At 35.8% G+C, this 17500-nt stretch overlaps 2 protein-coding genes across 2 annotated transcripts in view; one reads left to right on the top strand and one right to left on the bottom strand.

The window, feature by feature from the left end:
* LOC124426113 (mRNA export factor GLE1-like) overlaps positions 1–3315 on the top strand; it is a 22862-nt gene extending 19547 nt beyond the window's left edge. The window contains exon 7 of the mRNA XM_046967405.1: positions 3128–3315. Coding sequence (XP_046823361.1) covers positions 3128–3156 — 29 coding nt within the window. The 3' untranslated portion in view covers positions 3157–3315. The remainder of the gene's footprint in view (positions 1–3127) is intronic.
* The window catches only part of LOC124426112 (nuclear transcription factor Y subunit beta-like), a 38466-nt gene that overhangs the window by 3168 nt on the left and 17798 nt on the right, over positions 1–17500 (bottom strand). Inside the window, exons 4-6 of the mRNA XM_046967403.1 lie at positions 3264–3457; positions 1239–1706; positions 163–464 (exon numbers count right to left, since the gene is read on the bottom strand). Coding sequence (XP_046823359.1) covers positions 163–464; positions 1239–1706; positions 3264–3457 — 964 coding nt within the window. The remainder of the gene's footprint in view (positions 1–162; positions 465–1238; positions 1707–3263; positions 3458–17500) is intronic.

Below are 17500 nucleotides of genomic sequence, written 5' to 3'. Positions count from 1 at the left end.
ATGTTTTCCAAACTACCCCAACACCAGAGGAATTATTTTTAATTAACTCTTTACTTTCTCTCCGATGATACGCAATTGTTGTATCGATCATTTATCGATCCTTTTCTATTATTTTATCATTTCTAAATAAAAATTCTATCATTAGATGTGATCATCACTCACCTCGGTGTATGAAAACTGAGATTGTTCTTTTCCATGTTTGCCTGTATTATCTCTAACAATTGTTGCCTCTGAAGTGCGCCGCTACGTTTTCGTTGATTGGTGGTGAGTAAGGGCGTGAAGGGAGAAAAAGCGGGCGAAGTATCGCTGTCGTCGCTGACATCACCCTCCGAACTGTTCGAATAAGGCGATGGTAAATGAGGAACAGGGCCGACCCTCCTACGGAGTTCTTCCTGTTTCACGCGGCTGCTTCGCGTGTTCTCGGCATCGTCCTCGCTGTGCGTCTCTGCTTCTCTTTGTTGCGTCTAAAATAAAAAGCTTACGATGAGGAGAAAGATAAAGAGAGAATGAAAAGAAATACGATCGCTCTCTCTCTCTTTCTCTCTCTCTCTCTCTCCTACCGGCCATGCGGTGGTATAAGCACAGTATACAAACTACCCCATAATTTATCGGACCACTTTCAAATTTACCGCTGGACCGTTCGAAACAAGGAAGAATTCAAAATACTCGAAAGAGAGAGAGAGAGAGAGAGAAAAAGAGAGGGAGAAAGAGAGAGTTTCGGGAATCGACTGGCCCCGCGCTGCTGTGTAAAGGACTCTCTCTCTCTCTCTCTCTTTTCCCTAAACATAAAACAAAGAAAGAAAAAAGAAAAGAAATAAAAAGGGAGAGGGGGAATATATATAGTAAAAAGAGAACTTCAAAGTCCGACAGCAACAATACGAAGTATAATAAATAGAAAAATAAATTAAATAAACAGAGAATGGACGACTTAGAGATGGGAGGATAAACAGAGAGTGAGAGAGAGAGAGAGATAAAAAGAACTCGGTCGTACCCACCACTTCCGTTAGAAGGGTACACAACGTTTTCCAGGAAGTTTTCTTCCTGGTAGAAGAGAACACACAAAATAATCTTATCCTTTGTGAGGCCTTTAAAAGAAAATTTATTTGAAGAAAGAGGACCAGGGGTTCTCGTATTAAGTGAGGGTGGTCTCGCATTCATTCGACCGAACAGAAAAAAAGAAAGAGAATGAAAGAAAAAGAAAAAGAGAGAGAAAGACGAGACTCTACCGATCGTCTCACCTGACATCGATGCCGAATCGGTCTTCTCCTTCTAGGAACTTTGCGCGAGCCATGAGTGGCATGCGTCTGAGTTGTCGTCGAGTGATGATGATGATTACTACCACCACCACCACCACCGGTACAGGAGGCCGCGTGCTTGACATGACAGCAAGGCGAATTAGCTGGCAGACTCGTAGTAGTTGTCGTCGTCGTAGTGGTCGTTGTCGTTGGCCCTTGCTGAGAATTCGGGCAGGTGGTACGCGTTTGTCCGGCACGCTGATCAGGCGATACAGTCAGCTTGACCTTAATCGTTTTACTGCCGCACGGTGGCACTTGGATGGACCTACCAAGAGTGTCGTAAATGGTTGTAACCAGTCCGGCTATATCGTCCTTCGTTATCTTTCCATGACCGTCGAAGTCGTATAGCGTAAATGAAAACTCTTGCCTCCTTCGATCACCCTCCGCGACCGATACGTCGCACTCGAATTCCTACGAAGAAGACAACATAAACTAACCATCACCTTTTTAAATTTTTTTTTTTTTTTGTTTGTTTTTTTCTCTTTGTTTTCTTTTGTTCATTTATACGCACACACAAACGCGCGCATACACACGCACAAACCTAGCATAGGAAAAGATGAGAGAAAGAGAAGATTTTGACTTTAGGATCCCTTCGCGACCGTCGTAAAAGAGAACTTTACGATAGTCGGACGGAGGTCTCGTAGGACAAGTTTCTTGTAAAGTTTCTTAGACGGGTCGAGAAATACGAGATAGCCTGAACTTGACGTTCGAATGCGTATCGATGTCGAGATATCGATATCCTTGGTAGGTAACTCAAGGATAGTTAAAGGGGTCTTCGATGTGTTCATTCTGTTTTCTTCTATCGTTATATATTTATCATCTTTAATCACTACGTAGAGAGACTATAAAAAAATATCTTTTTTTTTTCTTTCTTTCTTTTTTTTTTTTATACATATATATTACTTTGAGACGTTCTTTATAATATTGATTTTTTTTTCTTTTTTCTTTTTAGAACTTCTTGAATTGAAACAGGAAGTAAATTGAAACTTTGATATAATCGAGAACTAAATACGTTGTGATATCATTGTTAACTTTCTCAACCGATACTGAATCACCTTATATCCCCACTACCCCTCCTCTATTTATGCATATATGTGCGTTAAGTATTCTAAATATAAGATACCAACTTCACCCCACCACCACCACCACCACCATCGGTAGTAGTTGTCCCCAAGTACGATTAACTTTCGCACTGCCACGTGGCACTTAAACGTGTTTATACGAACTTGTTCATTGGTCACACGCAACAATGGATCCGACTTCTACGAAATAATCCCTTTTTATCGAGCAACCCATTTTGAACTCTCCAACCAATACACACTAAAAGGTTCCGATCAAATAAGTTCGACAAGAATTTTACAAATGAGCGCGCAGCAGTTCACGCGAAATCATTGTACTATAATCGTATCTGGAGACATTTCTTTTTTTTTTTTGTCCTCGATAAAATTAATAAAACGAAAACTTCAATAGAAATATAAGTTTTCTTTTGATCTCGTCTAAAATGGGGATAATCCTCGCAATTTTATTACGATTGTACTGAAAGAGGAAAGTTTCTATCTTTTTCTTTTTTTTTTCTTTTTTTTTTATTTATTTATTTTTTTTTTATTTTTTTTTTGTTTTGTTTTCTCACTCTTGTTTTCAGCGATGAACAGTAAATCCATCGTATTTGTCAATACGTTGTACGAAGTAAATAAGGGGGGGAGGGGGGAGAAACATTCAACAGACATAATCACATTCGATTTGTGATGTTCCACGAGAAATTTCTTTGTTGGATCGCCATTATTATTATTATTATTATATTTACTGTCTTTCTTTCTTTCTATCTTTCTTAGACATCTTCATCGCAGTCGACAAGAAATGAAACAGAAAACTAAGGAACTAAAAAAGAGAAAGAAAGAGAGGGAGAGAGAGGGAGAGAAAAGAAAGGAAAGGAAAAAAAAAAAAGGAAAAGGGAAAAGTGGATGGTACCTCGAAGCTGAGCTGTTTCGTCGTACTGCTGGTAGGTCGTTCGTCATTTCCTGGAGCTGGTGGTGCCGGACTGGCGGTTCCATCGACCGTAACCTGTGGCGATTCCGCTGGTAACGGGGGTGAACCGGTGCAGGGCGTCGCGACGCTCCCTAACAGTTCCTCCGAATCGCTACCCTCAGTATTACCACCGACGACTGGAACAACCAAAAACGAAATATATAGAAATGAAACGGGCTTTCTTTTTATTTCTCTAATTTTTTTCTGTTCTCTTTTCTTTGTCTTTCTCTCTCTCTCTCTCTCTCTCTTTCTCTCTCTTTCATTTTTTCTTTTTTTTCTTTTTTTCCTTTTCCTTTCTTTTTTCAAGAGACACAAATGCTAATAAAGTTCTAACGAATCCATCCAAGTTTTAATTGTAAAGTTAAAGTTAACGAATCAACTTTGTCTTAATGATCTGCACACGTTCAACGATCGTCATTAAAATTTCAATATTGAAAGAACTTGATATATACTACTCCACCATCCGCATAATACCGCAACAAAACATGAATCATTCACTCCTCAAAGGCTCGTCAGAAAGATTATCGTCGAAAGTGATTTTGACTCAAGAGAGAATGACTCATTCGTTCCGCATATCTAAGTTCTTTTTTTTTTTTCTTTTTTTCTTTTTCCTACAAGTCATAGAACAATGATTAATATTAACTTATATAATAATAATGTACCTAATGTGTTACCTATGATGTACCTTATTATAATGTACAATAATAAATTAGATTTAATAAATTGTTTTTCCTTTTTCTTCCCCCCTCCCCCTCCCCCTTCCTCTCCCCCCTCCCCCCGCCGAGATAATTTATATCACTGAGAAGATCAATCATTTTCATAATGCGCGATCAATCGAAAGAAAACATTATTCTCATTAATTATAACAACTATCTTTCTACGTTTATTACATCTGACAATATTGTCTCCTTTTCGTCACTTTGTTTCTTTATCCAATTTTCCCATTGAACATTATCACATATTAATCGTTTGAACAAATTCGACAATTGCATAAATGGACGAAAACATTATTTATTTATATGAAACGTTACGATACAATACGATCGCTATGATGTTCGTCGAAAACAAATGATGTATTATTTAAAAATCCTATATTAAAAAAGAAAAAGAGAGAGAGAAAGAGAGAGAGAGAGAGAGAGAGAGAGAGAGAGAGAGAGAGAGAGAGAGGTAAATAGCTTTGAAAAATTCTTATCGACTAATCTTATCGGGAATCAGTCGGGCAATTTATCGAGTCGCTCGGATATCCGTGCAACGATGAGAGAGAATTCATTTAGATTCAACGGTTAATCGTATGGCCGTTAGTGGTAGTATGGTGGGTTGGCTTCGCTTGGCGGATCAAACGACACCGACACGACGAGCTTGGACGACTGTGCCCGCGTGAACCTCTGCCGGACGTAATTCCGTCGTCCAAGCTTTCGCTGACTGTTTTATAACTACGAGGCTTGCTTGCTTGCTTGCTTGCTTGCTTGCTGCTGGGTCATTGGTTTGGCTTGCTTCGTTATACACAAATGCTTTGGTATATATACAACGTACCAACATTACCAAACATAACATTCTTTAATATTAGCTACTGATGTTACTACTATTGTACTGTTATTGCTGATATTGCTACAATCGCTGTTATTGCTGATGGTTGCTATTGCTGCTGTTAATGTTACTAATATTACTAATATTACTAAATGATGCTTAATATTACTAATGTTTTGCTGATACTGTTGCTATTGTTGTTGCTGATAGGTAAAAAGAAGAAGAAACGCAACAGGAGCAGTATTGAAAGTTTGTAAAAAATAAAAAAAATAAAAATATCCTAACGTAGAAAGCACCATATGACTAAGATGCAATTAATTTCCGTTACTGCTACTGCTGTTACTGTTTGCTAAATATAAAAGTCTAAATAAATGCGACAACATCGTTCAATTTTTATCCTGAATTTTATTTTGTTTCCTTTTCTTTTTTTTTTTTTTTTGATTTCATAAGATTACGTTGTTGTTGTTGTTATTGCTATAGAAAAGGAACGAAACAGGAAAGTTGTACTTTTACGAGCAACGTAATCGTTGTCCATCTTCGTTTACGCTCTTGAGTATAACGGTATATAAAATCCAAACGACGCGTTACCAACTCTAGTTACGAAGAGAAAGCGAGAGAGAGAGAGAGAGAGAGAGAGAGAGAGAGAGAGAGATGAGGAGGTTGAATAAGAGAGATTTTTTTTCTTATTCTAACTAGGATGCGTCCTTTTGTAAATATCAAAGAAAAGGAAAGAAAATATGAGAGAGAGAAAGAGAGAGAGAGAGAGAGAGAGAGAGAGAGAGAGAGAGAGAGATTCATAAAATCAGAAAAAAGAAAGAAAATGTTTTTATTACAATTAAAATACCTAATCTCCTACATTGAAAAAAGAAAAATGAAAAAAAGGAAAAGGAAAGAAAAAAGTTCCCTTTTTTTTTATTACGAATATTTTCTACCTTCAACAAAATAATTGTCATCGATAAAAAAAAAACCGCATCTCTTCTTGTTTACGAACAGGGATGCATAATTTTGTAATTTTGTATTCAAACGAATAATTGTTATAATAATAATAATAATAATAATAATAATAATAATAATAATAATAATAATAATAATAATAATAATAATAATAAACAGAAAAAGAGCGAAGAGAAAAATAAAAAAATCGTCGCTATAGAATCCTAGATTAAAAAAAAAAAGAAAAAAAAAAACTAATGCGAATCATACGGAACTCGTAGTTATTTCAATGGCATTTGTATATTTTGTATTTTTATTTTATTACGTTCTGTTTACTCGTTGTTTTAAATAAAACACGAACAAAACCCGGTCAAAGGAGATTTCACTGTCACGGTAAATCAGTATAATACCGACATTCGACAACGCATAACCACAAACCGTGTCTCTTTGACTCACTGTCATTACGTTCGTTCATCCGTTCGTTCGTTCATCCGTTCGTTCGTTCGTTCGTTCGTTCGTTCGTTCGTTCGTTCGTCATAATGCAGGACAGTTCAATCGATACCCAATCTTCGTATTCGTTTTTCTCGTATTTTATTTTCACGAAAGACGGAGTTTTACTTTCCTACGAGTTTCGAAAGAGAACATTGTCTAAGGGAACGTTGAAAGCTTGGATTATCCATCTATCTATCTATCTTCCTTTTCGTTATTCGTCCTCTTTTCTTTCTTTTTTCTGCTTTGTTTAGTATATATATATATATATACATATATATATATATATATATATATATATATATATATATATATTGTTCTCTTTTAATCAAACGTAAAAAATCGAGAAAATAACAAAAGAAAAAGATCGAGAGAGTTAGAGTAGCTTCTATAGTTTTCCCCCACGGGATTATCATGAAAATCGATAATTTATGCTGCTACTTTTACGATTGCAATTTTTCTATGTATATATATACACACATATATATATATATATCTCGTCTTGTATTAGACATATAATTGCAGTGGATCATTAAAAATTTAACTCGATCTAATATTGAATGGCGATTGACAGATTGAGAAGCGTTGCGATGGTAAAGAGTATTATAAACAATCGAAAAAGGAAAATAAAAAAAAAAAAAAAAAAAGAAAATAAAATGAAAAGAAGAAGACCTAGTTCGCATCGAAAGATCCGTCATCGATCCCGAAGAAGAGAGGACCAGAGGAGTAAGAGGAGAGAAGAGAAGGAGGAAAGTGTTATTCGTTTCGCGTTTGGTCCGACTGTCCTGTAAAATTATTCGATCGTTTAACGACAAACCCCCCCCCCCTCCAGCCATACAGATGAGCTTCTTTTTCTCTTTCTTTCTCTCTCTCTCTCTATCTCTCTCTTTTCTTTCGTACATCTTTATGAACGACTGCGGCCGCATACCGTCTGTAGTAAAGGTTCGGCGCGCTTTTAAAAGCGATGCCCTCACTCTTTCTCTCTCATTTCTCTCTCTCTCCCTCTTTCACTCACTGCCAGGCAGGACCCGTAGCGATCTAGGTATTTTCCTAGAAGCAAAAGTAGCGTCGGTCATCGGTCGAAGAGCCAAGCAGCAACATAGGATACGTATACACAACACACACACATACACATACACAATACTACACCCGCGCGAACCTCCAAGAGCACACAATACACTATTTCTCTCTCTCTCTCTCTCTCTCTCTCTCTCTCTCTCTCTCTCTCTCTGTCTCTTCTCTCTGTTTTCTTCTCTGCCCGAGGCCGCTATTATTGTTGGCTTCCAGGAAGAACAGAGAGAGAGAGAGAGAGAGAAAGAGAGAGATAAAGAGAGACCCAACCGAACGGACGCCTCTTCTTTTCCTTCCTCACTCTTTCTCTCTCTCTTTCGTTTCAACTCTCTACGTACTTCTACGTACCATACTCTCTCTCTTTCTCATACATACACATACGTAACAACGTGGTATATAACGACAGAAGCAAACCGTCTTCCTTCTCCCTCTCTCTTTCTCTCTCTCTCTCTCTCTCTCTTTCTCTCCAGGCTCATCCCTTTCGTGAAGCCGCCTCTGCTGTTGTTGGCTGCTGCTGCTGCTGCTGCTGCTGCTGCTGCTGCTGCTTCGACGACGATCTTCTTCTTCTCTCTTTCTTTTTTTCTCTTTCGATTCTTCTTCTTCTTCTTCGTCTTCTTCTTTCTTTCATTCTTCTTCCAACCTCCCTTCGTCATCCTTACCGAAAAGACTTTTTACTCTTTCCTTCGTTCCTTGCCCCCCCCCCATCCCTCCACCCAACCCCCACAACCATTGGTGCGTACAATAAGCAGGGACCGGCATCTTGTTGCGAGCAATCTCTCTTTTCCACAGAGAGGGGTTTTCCTAATTACCCAGAAGGAAGAGAGAGAGAGAGAAAGAGAGAGTATATATATATATATATATACTATATATATATATATATATAGCGCCTGAGTATTAAAGAGAAGAATATGAGAAGCAAAGGAAAAAGCGACGAAAAAAAAATGACTTCGAAAGGATTAAAAGAAAATCCTGTAATCGCGATCGATTGAAAATGCTCCCTTTTTAATTTCATGCAAAAATTCTGCGACGGAAGGATACAAAGCAACAATAATTTTTTTCCATAGGAAAAAAGAGAACTGAATAACAACAGGGGGTTGGTTGTTGGTTGTTGGTTGTTGGTTGTGGGAGAGATATTATGAGAGACTACTATGACTCTGTTTTATCATTTTATTTCTACCATATATTTTCTTCTTCTTCATTCTCTTCTTCTTCTTAATTTACGGAATATTCGTCAAATTATAGAGATAACCACATTATATATTATTATATTTATGTATTTGAAAAATTTATTATTATTATTATCATCATTATTATTATCATTTTTATTATTATTATTATTATTATTATTATTATTATTATTATTATTATTATTATTATTATTATTATACTTTATCTCTTAGATATATATAGACCGACCGACCACGGCCAAACGATTTTCTCTTTACTATTACTTTTCTCATTATATTATATTTTTATAATGAACTATGAATGGATAATTATTCTTGTTCGACGTTGTAGAAATTCTCGAACTGGGATACAAAAGCTTTTTTCGATCATTCGATTAATTTTTAATGTCATTTAACAATAACGAAATCTTCTCTCATCATCGATAATTAACACTTAATCGAAATATTAACACTTAATTTCAAAGCAAAATTTATGGTGTAATTCGCCGGACAAAATTACGTGTTTATCTTAGAAGCTGAAACTTTTACTAAGAAAATTAATGTATTTCTCGTAAAAAAAAAAGAAAGAAAGAAAAAAAAAAATATTTTTGAATAAAAAAATCTCCAAAGAATTTGAAGAATTTCAATGAAAACTCTCTTTCACAAAATATATATCGTATTTGTGAAAAAGAAAAAAAAAAAGAAAAAAAAAAAAAAAAAAAAGAAAGAAAAACAATTTATTTCGATACATTAAGAGCACATTAATATGCTCTGACGGGACTGTTTAACGAAGTACAAAAATCGATTTAAAAAAGAAGAGAGAAAAGAAAAAAAAGAAAAAAAGAAAAAAGTCTAAAATATCACACCAACACACACGATTTAGAAAATATATACACATATGTGGATGTGTATATATGTATGTATATATTAATTTGAAAAGTATCCACAACTCTCAATGTGGACACGACGCAATTGTGGGATGGACAGAAGTTTGGTTCATATAAGAGAGACGGGACTTATCTCCGATCTCTCACAGATCAATTTCCTCTCGGTGATCATTAACAGACCCTCTCTCTCTCACAGTCGGAGTATTCTCCTTGTTCTTTTTATAATCCCTTTTCAATGTGCCCGAATTCTCTCTCTCTTTTCTTTCTTTCTTTTTTTTCTTGGTCGGTTGTTTGTCAATAAATATGCTATGTCGATAAAAAGGAGGGAGGAGGAGGGAGGGAGGCTAAAAATCGAAGGCGGGAGGAGAATAGGCGTAAGAAGAAAGTCTCCAAAAGATTTTCCTCTTACTTATCTCGAATAATATAAAAGGACGCGGATAAAAGAAGTAACGGATCGTCGAAGAAAAGATTTAAAAAGAAATTCTTCGTGAAAGAATTTCCTATTTCTTCGTCATCGTCTGGGGTTGCGTGTATCTATATATATATATATATATATATATATATATATATATATATATATGTATATGTATATATATATGACCACTTTTATATTATTTCTTTACTATTGGCTCTTCTTACTATCATTTGAATTGTGTGTGTATGTGTGTGTTATAAATATATCCTACATTTTACATATATGTCTCTACAATATACATGTATTGTACGTACATAAAAGATCGAATCGATCGCGTCCAATCGCATTGAAACTTTTGTTCCGACGAAGATATAATCATCATCATTCATCCATCCCCCCGAACCCTTTATGTGTAGCTGACTCCGATCAAATATTTGATGATTAATCAAACGATATCTACTTTTACTCCACTCTGTTTCTACTCTACAGGAATAGTATTGATCTCATGAAGTCATGAAATTAATATAAACTCATAATATTATGTACGAAAGATTCAAAGAGGTGTATGTATGTATGTATGTATATATATATATATATATTAAAAGTGGATTTATTTTATGTAGATAGGTACATGTAGATGTTTTTCTTTTTCTTTAATGTATGTATATATATATATATCTAAATCAGAGGCAAGTGTCCTAATTAAAAATCAAAAGTTAATTAGGTTTAATAAGGAAGCACGAGATAATGACACTTTAACGATCGAGCTTCTCTCTTTCTCTCTCTCTCTCTCTCTCTGCCCCTCTCTCTTTTTCTTTCTTTCTTTCTCTCTCTCTCTCTCTCTCTCTCTCTCTCTCTCTCCCCTTCTTGTTATATCGTTTGCCCCGAGTATTACACGAGTGTGTCCTTTGTAAGCCTCCGGGTACCGAAGTGTCATCGTTGAGATAAAGATCAAAATGAGTTTATAAGAGATACTTGAAATATTTTAACATGTGTGTGTGTGTGTGTACATAAAAAAGATTTTATATCTACGTGCTTCCTCAAACAAAAAAAAAAAAAAAAGAAAAAACAAACAATTACATAAAAAAAAAAAAACGAAAAATAATGATAATGATTATGATGATGACGACGATAGTAATAATAATAATAATAATAATAATAATAATAATAATAATAATAATAATAATAATAATAATATAATAATTTATTAACTTAAAAAATTGAATAATTGAATAGTGAAAATGAAAAATAAAAAATTCAGTAATACGATTAGTATCATATTAAATAAATTAAAAAGGTTTATTACGATATTAAGTAACTTTATATAGATAAGTATTTACACAGACAAATTATTATGAAAGAAATATTATAAAAATGATTATGAATGAATATTATTAATTCCTCTCCATATTTTATTTCTTCGTAAAACTTTACTATGTTTCGTTTCAATTAGATAACACACACACACACACACACACACACACATGAAAGTTAACCCGAACGTCCTTTCTACGATGAATCGTATACGATCTATCGATCACGTCGCATGCTGCCGATATATGTTAAGTGTATGTAGGTCGAGCTATTGCAGAGGTTTAACACGTCACTTAATATTCCGCTGTGTTTGTTCCGCTTTAGAAACGTAAGCGGGATAAGCTGAGAGAAAAAAAAGATAAGGTGTTGATAATATGTAATTGGTAACTATATATCTTGTAATGATGCAACGAAGTTACCGGTACTTTCTGCCCTCCTCCCCCCCCCCTCCGCTCACCCCTCCCATCCCACCAACCCGTGAAAATAAAATCTCTTAAATACTATATTCATTCTCTATTCTGCTTCTTCTTCTTCTTTCCTCATCTATAACTTTATCTTCGGTCCGTACGCGTTACGTTATTTCCGTTCGATGCGCCTTGCTACTCTATATATTTTTATTTCCGTTCCGTATACGCCGCCATTTTTAAATACTCTTCCGCCCGTCCAATGATCGATCGTTCTCGCTCGCCTGAGTCCGACGGAATTATTCCGCGTGATTTTAACTCAGCGAACAACGCGCGTCGGAGGACCTTTTGTTCCTATCCCCCTTTCTCCTCTTTCCACCCTATCTCGGCCCAACCAATAGTCCTCCCCACCTGTCCAACCTTCCTTTCCTTCCTTCCTTCCCTCAACCCCTTTTCCATTCTTTTCTTTTCTTTTCTTTTCTCTTCTTTTCTCTTCTCGTCCTCGTCCTCTTTTGCATTTCAATGAAAACGAGTGGAAACGCGTATTATAATACATATATATATATATCGGGCAAAATCAAAAAAATAAAATAATAGAAAAGAAAAGGAACAATCATAATCAATAATGAATAATAATTTAAGAAAAAATGTATGGTTTATAATCGATATATGTAAAGTTAAAAGGGAACGCGTGTTCGCAAAACTTTTTGTTTCATTGCTATTAAAATAGTCGTTATAAAAAGGAACTTGTGGAAAAATAACGAAAACGAATGTACGAATGAATATTACCCGAGTTTTGCGGTTCGTCCGCAGCAGCGTGCATATAACCGGGCGTGGAACGGTATTTATGCACGTGGAATACAACAACCGGAGGCCCCGAGCCAAAGCAAGCATATAATTTAGCCCGTATTTAAAAGCGCACCCTAAAGAAATTACAGGGCGCAAGAGCGTAATAAATATCATTGCGATATATGTACCTCTACGTGATTTCGCGTTCGTTCAAACTCCAAACGTCATATTTTGCAACTTGCCCGTACACTTTTACACCACGTCGAATTGTCTGCTATTGTGAATTTATATTTAATTACACATTAGGAGAGAAAGAGAGAAAGAGAGAGAGTGAGAGAGAGAGAGAGAGAGAGAGAGAGAAAGGCTGAAAGGGACAAAGACAATACCCCCTTCACCCCAACGCTTCTAGCGAATTTCGATGTTTTATCAATTTGATTCCTCTTATGAGCGAATATCACGATATTTAGGTATCCAAAAATTCATTTCATGTTTTATATTTATCCCTTCGAGATATACGATTTCAAAGAGAAAATAAAAACTCGTTTCATATTTTTTTTTTTTTTTTTTTTTTTTTTTTTTTCATAGCATTTTTTCAAGCGAATGAAAAAAGGAAAAAAAAAGAAGATCTTTAAATAAAACATTAAACTGCATTGACCAATGAGTAATTTCAACTTTTCGAGGTGAATTAAAATATATCCCACCATAAAATACTGCATAAAAAGCTAAGAAAAAAAAAAATGGGACCTAGTAGTTTTTAATCCACCTAAAAATCCTAAAGAGTTAAAAAAGATTAAATATCGTTGTAATCGAATTCGCAAGAACGCATATAAACGTTAAATGTAGATTATTTTGCGTTTATAACAAAATTTACGTTAGATTAAAAGTAGAAAGAAAAAAGTCTTTAAGATCGTTCGTTATAATCGTCGTCATTGTCGTTGATAGTTATTTTACGCAAATGTCTCATCATTCTGGAATTCGTCATAAAAAAATAAAAAATAAACAAAAAAAAAAAAAAAAAAAAAAAGAAATGAAAAAAGAAATGAAAAAAAATAATCCGCGTACGGATTATGAATCTTATGGAAATCCATGAAGGTGGTGAGGGAGTTTGGGGGAGAAAAGGAAGATAGGAAGGAAAAAGGGAGAAGAAAGAAAGAAAGAAAAAAGTAAATAGAAAAGAAAAATCAGAAAGAAAGAAATAAAGAAAAAAAAAAAAAGGATCCGCTGAGGGAAAAAAAGCTTTCGAAACGATCCTTCAACGGAGCAGCAATTTCTACCTCGATTTAAAAGTCCATTCGCGCGGGAATGCTTCTGGTTACAATTAAAATATCGACGTTGGACAGAGAGAAACCGAAGAGGAGGTGGATGGAGGATGAGGAGGAGGAGGAGGAACGAGGGGAAATCACAAAGAAGACTTTAACGTGAATTCGTCGAATCACTGAAGTGGTTAGGGGAATCGTACAAGAACGAAAGAGAGAGAAAGAGAGAGAGCGAGAGAGAGAGAGAGAGAAAAGAGTAAGGGTGGAATGAGTAGGTGGGCGAGCGGAAGAGATACAAAAGATACTGAAAGAAAAAGAGAGACAGTCAGCGTAGAAGGGATAGAGAAATGAAGGGCGGGAGGGAGGGAGGTAGATAGAGAACGCGCAAAAAGCAAAGAGCAAAAACTCGAACGCCCGTGTGGAAAAGAAAGACGACACGATAAGAAATTCCCCCCTCTCCTCTCTTTCTCTTTGATGATGACGAGTACAAAAGAATAAAGAAACCGCGTATACACACGTATACTACATTTCATCACCCTCTCCACCCCCCTAAGCACTGCCTAATATATCTAATGAACTCGCGAGAGGGTCCGATAATTAAACTCCACACTCGCGTGGATCCCTCTCTCCCCTAACCCTTATACTCTTGTACGTGTGCGTGATATCCCACCCCTGCCGTCCTACTAGAATCCACCATACACCATTGCCATCATCGTTATAGAGTCAACAACACATCATATACCACCGTGACTCGTAGTTACATTTACCACCCTCTTTTCTTCTGAGAAGAAAAGAAAAAAAAAAAAAAAAGAAAAAAAAAAGAAAAATAAAAGAGAAATAAAAAAGAAAAATAAAAACAAAAGTACACACGGGGGAGGTCTTTGACGGTATATATAAGGGGTACCAACGACACGCTTTTCCTTTTCTTTTTTTTTTCTCTTTCTTTTTCTTTTTCTTCTTTGCTAATTCTTCTTCCTCTTCTTCCTCTATTACTTTCTTCCTCATTCTTTTTCTTCTTTGTAAATCGCCCTCACTGTTTGCTCGCTCGTAATTTCTATCATTGAATAGAGGCAGGGCTTTTCCAGGATATAAACTCGTTCTGCACATACACCCACACCCACCCCATCCTCTTTCTCCCCTTCACTTCTCTCCAATTCTCTTTCTCTCTCTCTCTCTCTCTCTCTCTCTCTCTCTGTCTTTCCGTCTCTCATTCTCTTTCTCGTTCCCTCTTTTAGTCCCTCTCATCGTGCCGACAGGGGTTGGGGTAATGGATAACCGCCAGACGCGCGTGACATAATGCATGCGCATACGTGTATCTATGTGTGTGTATGTGTGCATTGGTACATAATCGTAGGTGCGCTCGAGCGAGCACGATGCACGCATATCCGTTTCTCTCTTCCTCCACTCTCTCTTTCTCTCTCTCTCTCTCTCTCTCCTTCTCTTTCTCCCTTTAACTCTCCGCCATTTCGTAAATTTCATAATAGGCGAGACAAATCCTCAAGAATTTCGTGAAAATATAATTCGCTAAGCCGACGTGAACGCGATCATCGATCGATCTTCCCTCCCGTCTCCCTGTATCACCTCCTCTCTCTCACTCTCCCGTGCGGTACTCTGGAATTTTTCGTTGAAAATCCCATAAAAAAAAAAAATCCGTGCGGGGAATGAATAAATCGTCGCGATGCACTGGAATTATGTGTGTTCACCACCCTCTTCTTCTTGATCACGACGTACGAAGCGAGCGGCGAGCCGCGCGTGTAAATCCCCCTCTAGCGAAAGATGATAGCGCGGCCGAGCGAATAGGGTCGTCATAAAAAGAAAGAGAGACAGAGAAAGAGGGAGAGAAAAGAAGGGAGAGATTAACAATGGCATGATAAATGAGAGATTAGAGAAAAAAAAAAGCATCGATTAATCGCGCGTAACGTTTGACTTTTCACTTCAATTTTTTTTCTTTTTCTATTTCTTTTTATTATTCTTCTCCCTCTTCTCTCAACATTTTGATAACTCCTTCTTTTCCATCTCGTTCCCTCGCGTCTTCCTCTATCATCCCGCCGTGCTCATTGCTATTTGTTCTTTCTATCATCATTTTATTAATTTTTATATTATTATTATTATTATTATTATTATTATTATTATTATTATTATTGTTATTATATATACACATATATATAATTTCTATTTTTATCGGTCTCTTTGATATAATATTCCTACATAAATAATTTTTTCTTGAAAAGTTTATGAATAAAAAATAGAAAGAGAAGATTATATATATATATATATATATGTATATATATATATATATATATATGTTATGTATGTATATATATATATGTATATATACAAGTATATTTAACATTCGTCGAAAAGACGGACGAGCACGTAGCCGCCCGCAACATTTTTGCGAGGCGCTAATATAATACATATATACATACATCCATATATATATATATATATATGTATAAATGCATACAAATACATTTCATTCGTAAAAGGCGTATAATAAAGAAGGCGGAAGGATGAAAAGGAAACGTAAGAGAGAATCGCGTGGTCGGCCGTCGTCATGTCTCTTATACTTGCTTCTTCTCTGCAACGGCGTTACGTATGTATATATCCACGTATACATATATATATATATATATACACACACATGAATGTATGCATAACGTTAGAGAGGTAGGTAGGTAGGTACAACGCGAGCGCGCGCATTTATTCGTGCTCGCTCGCTTCGAAAATATACCGGAGAGAGAGAGAGAGAGAGAGAGAGAGAGAGAGAAAGAGAGAGAGAGAGAGAGAGAGAGAGAGAGAAAGAGAAGGGGGGAGAGAGATGTATATAAAATGCGCGCACGCTTGCGCCGTGACGCACACTATAAAGAGAGAGAGAAAAAGAGAGAGAGATAAGAAAAAGAGAGAGAGAGAGAGAGAGAGAGAGAACGTGCCGAAAGTGCGAGAAGAAAAAATGCACGCGTAAATGACGCAACATGTACCCACGTGGTAAAGCCACACACGAGAGAAAAACACGCATACTCTTCCTCTTTAAACACACAAGTTTCTTTCAGAACGCGTGATGAATTATAATGTATCGAGAGACGCAAGAAAAAATAAAAGAAATAGAAAACGAAACGAAACAAAACAAAAGGAAAAAAAAAAAAAAAAAAAGAAAAAATACACTTCTTCCGAAATACAATTTGATTTTGTAGAATTTTCTCTTGGATTAATTCAATCATTCATTACGATGGTATCGTACTACTATCCTTATCATTGTCACGAGAAACTCTTTAAATTACTATTATTATTCCATTATTAATATTAATTACCTTTATAGTATTATTAATATTATTATCACGTTAGATCTCCTCGTATCTTATTTGATATTTTATACAATATCATTCCGCTTTATTATATTAATTTGGTAATAATTTGGTATGAATAAAAATTTAATTAATGTTAAAAATCAAATACTAATTGGCAATGATTAAAGATGATTATCCACGGGGACACCGTGTCGTTAAAAATCAAATGATAATTGGCAATGATTAGAGATGATTATCCACGGGAACACCGTGTCGTAATACGTGACAATGGGCGAATATTATTAATCGAAAGGAGATGGGAGAGGGAGTTGGGGGTGTAAGGAGGAAATCATTAAAAAAAAAATATATATATGTCTTACGTAAATTATCTAGGATTTTTCAAATGAAAAATGTCAAAAAACGAAAGTTCGATGCCTTCTTGGTTCTCCGCCAAGTTATATATGTATTTATGTATATTTTAAAATATACAGATCATACATACATACATACATACATACATACATATGTACGTAGAAAGAGAGTAAGAGGGGAAAATATAGAGTTCGGAAGACTGACCTTTGCATTACGTGATTCTTGTCAACCGGTTAAACCACCATGCACACGTCCGCGTGTATTTGACAT

This window comes from Vespa crabro, chromosome 8 (genome assembly GCF_910589235.1).
Source record: "Vespa crabro chromosome 8, iyVesCrab1.2, whole genome shotgun sequence".
Classification (NCBI taxonomy): Eukaryota; Metazoa; Arthropoda; class Insecta; order Hymenoptera; family Vespidae; genus Vespa; species Vespa crabro.
The sequence above is the reverse complement of the archived record's forward strand: the minus strand, read 5'-3'. Positions and strand labels throughout refer to the sequence as shown.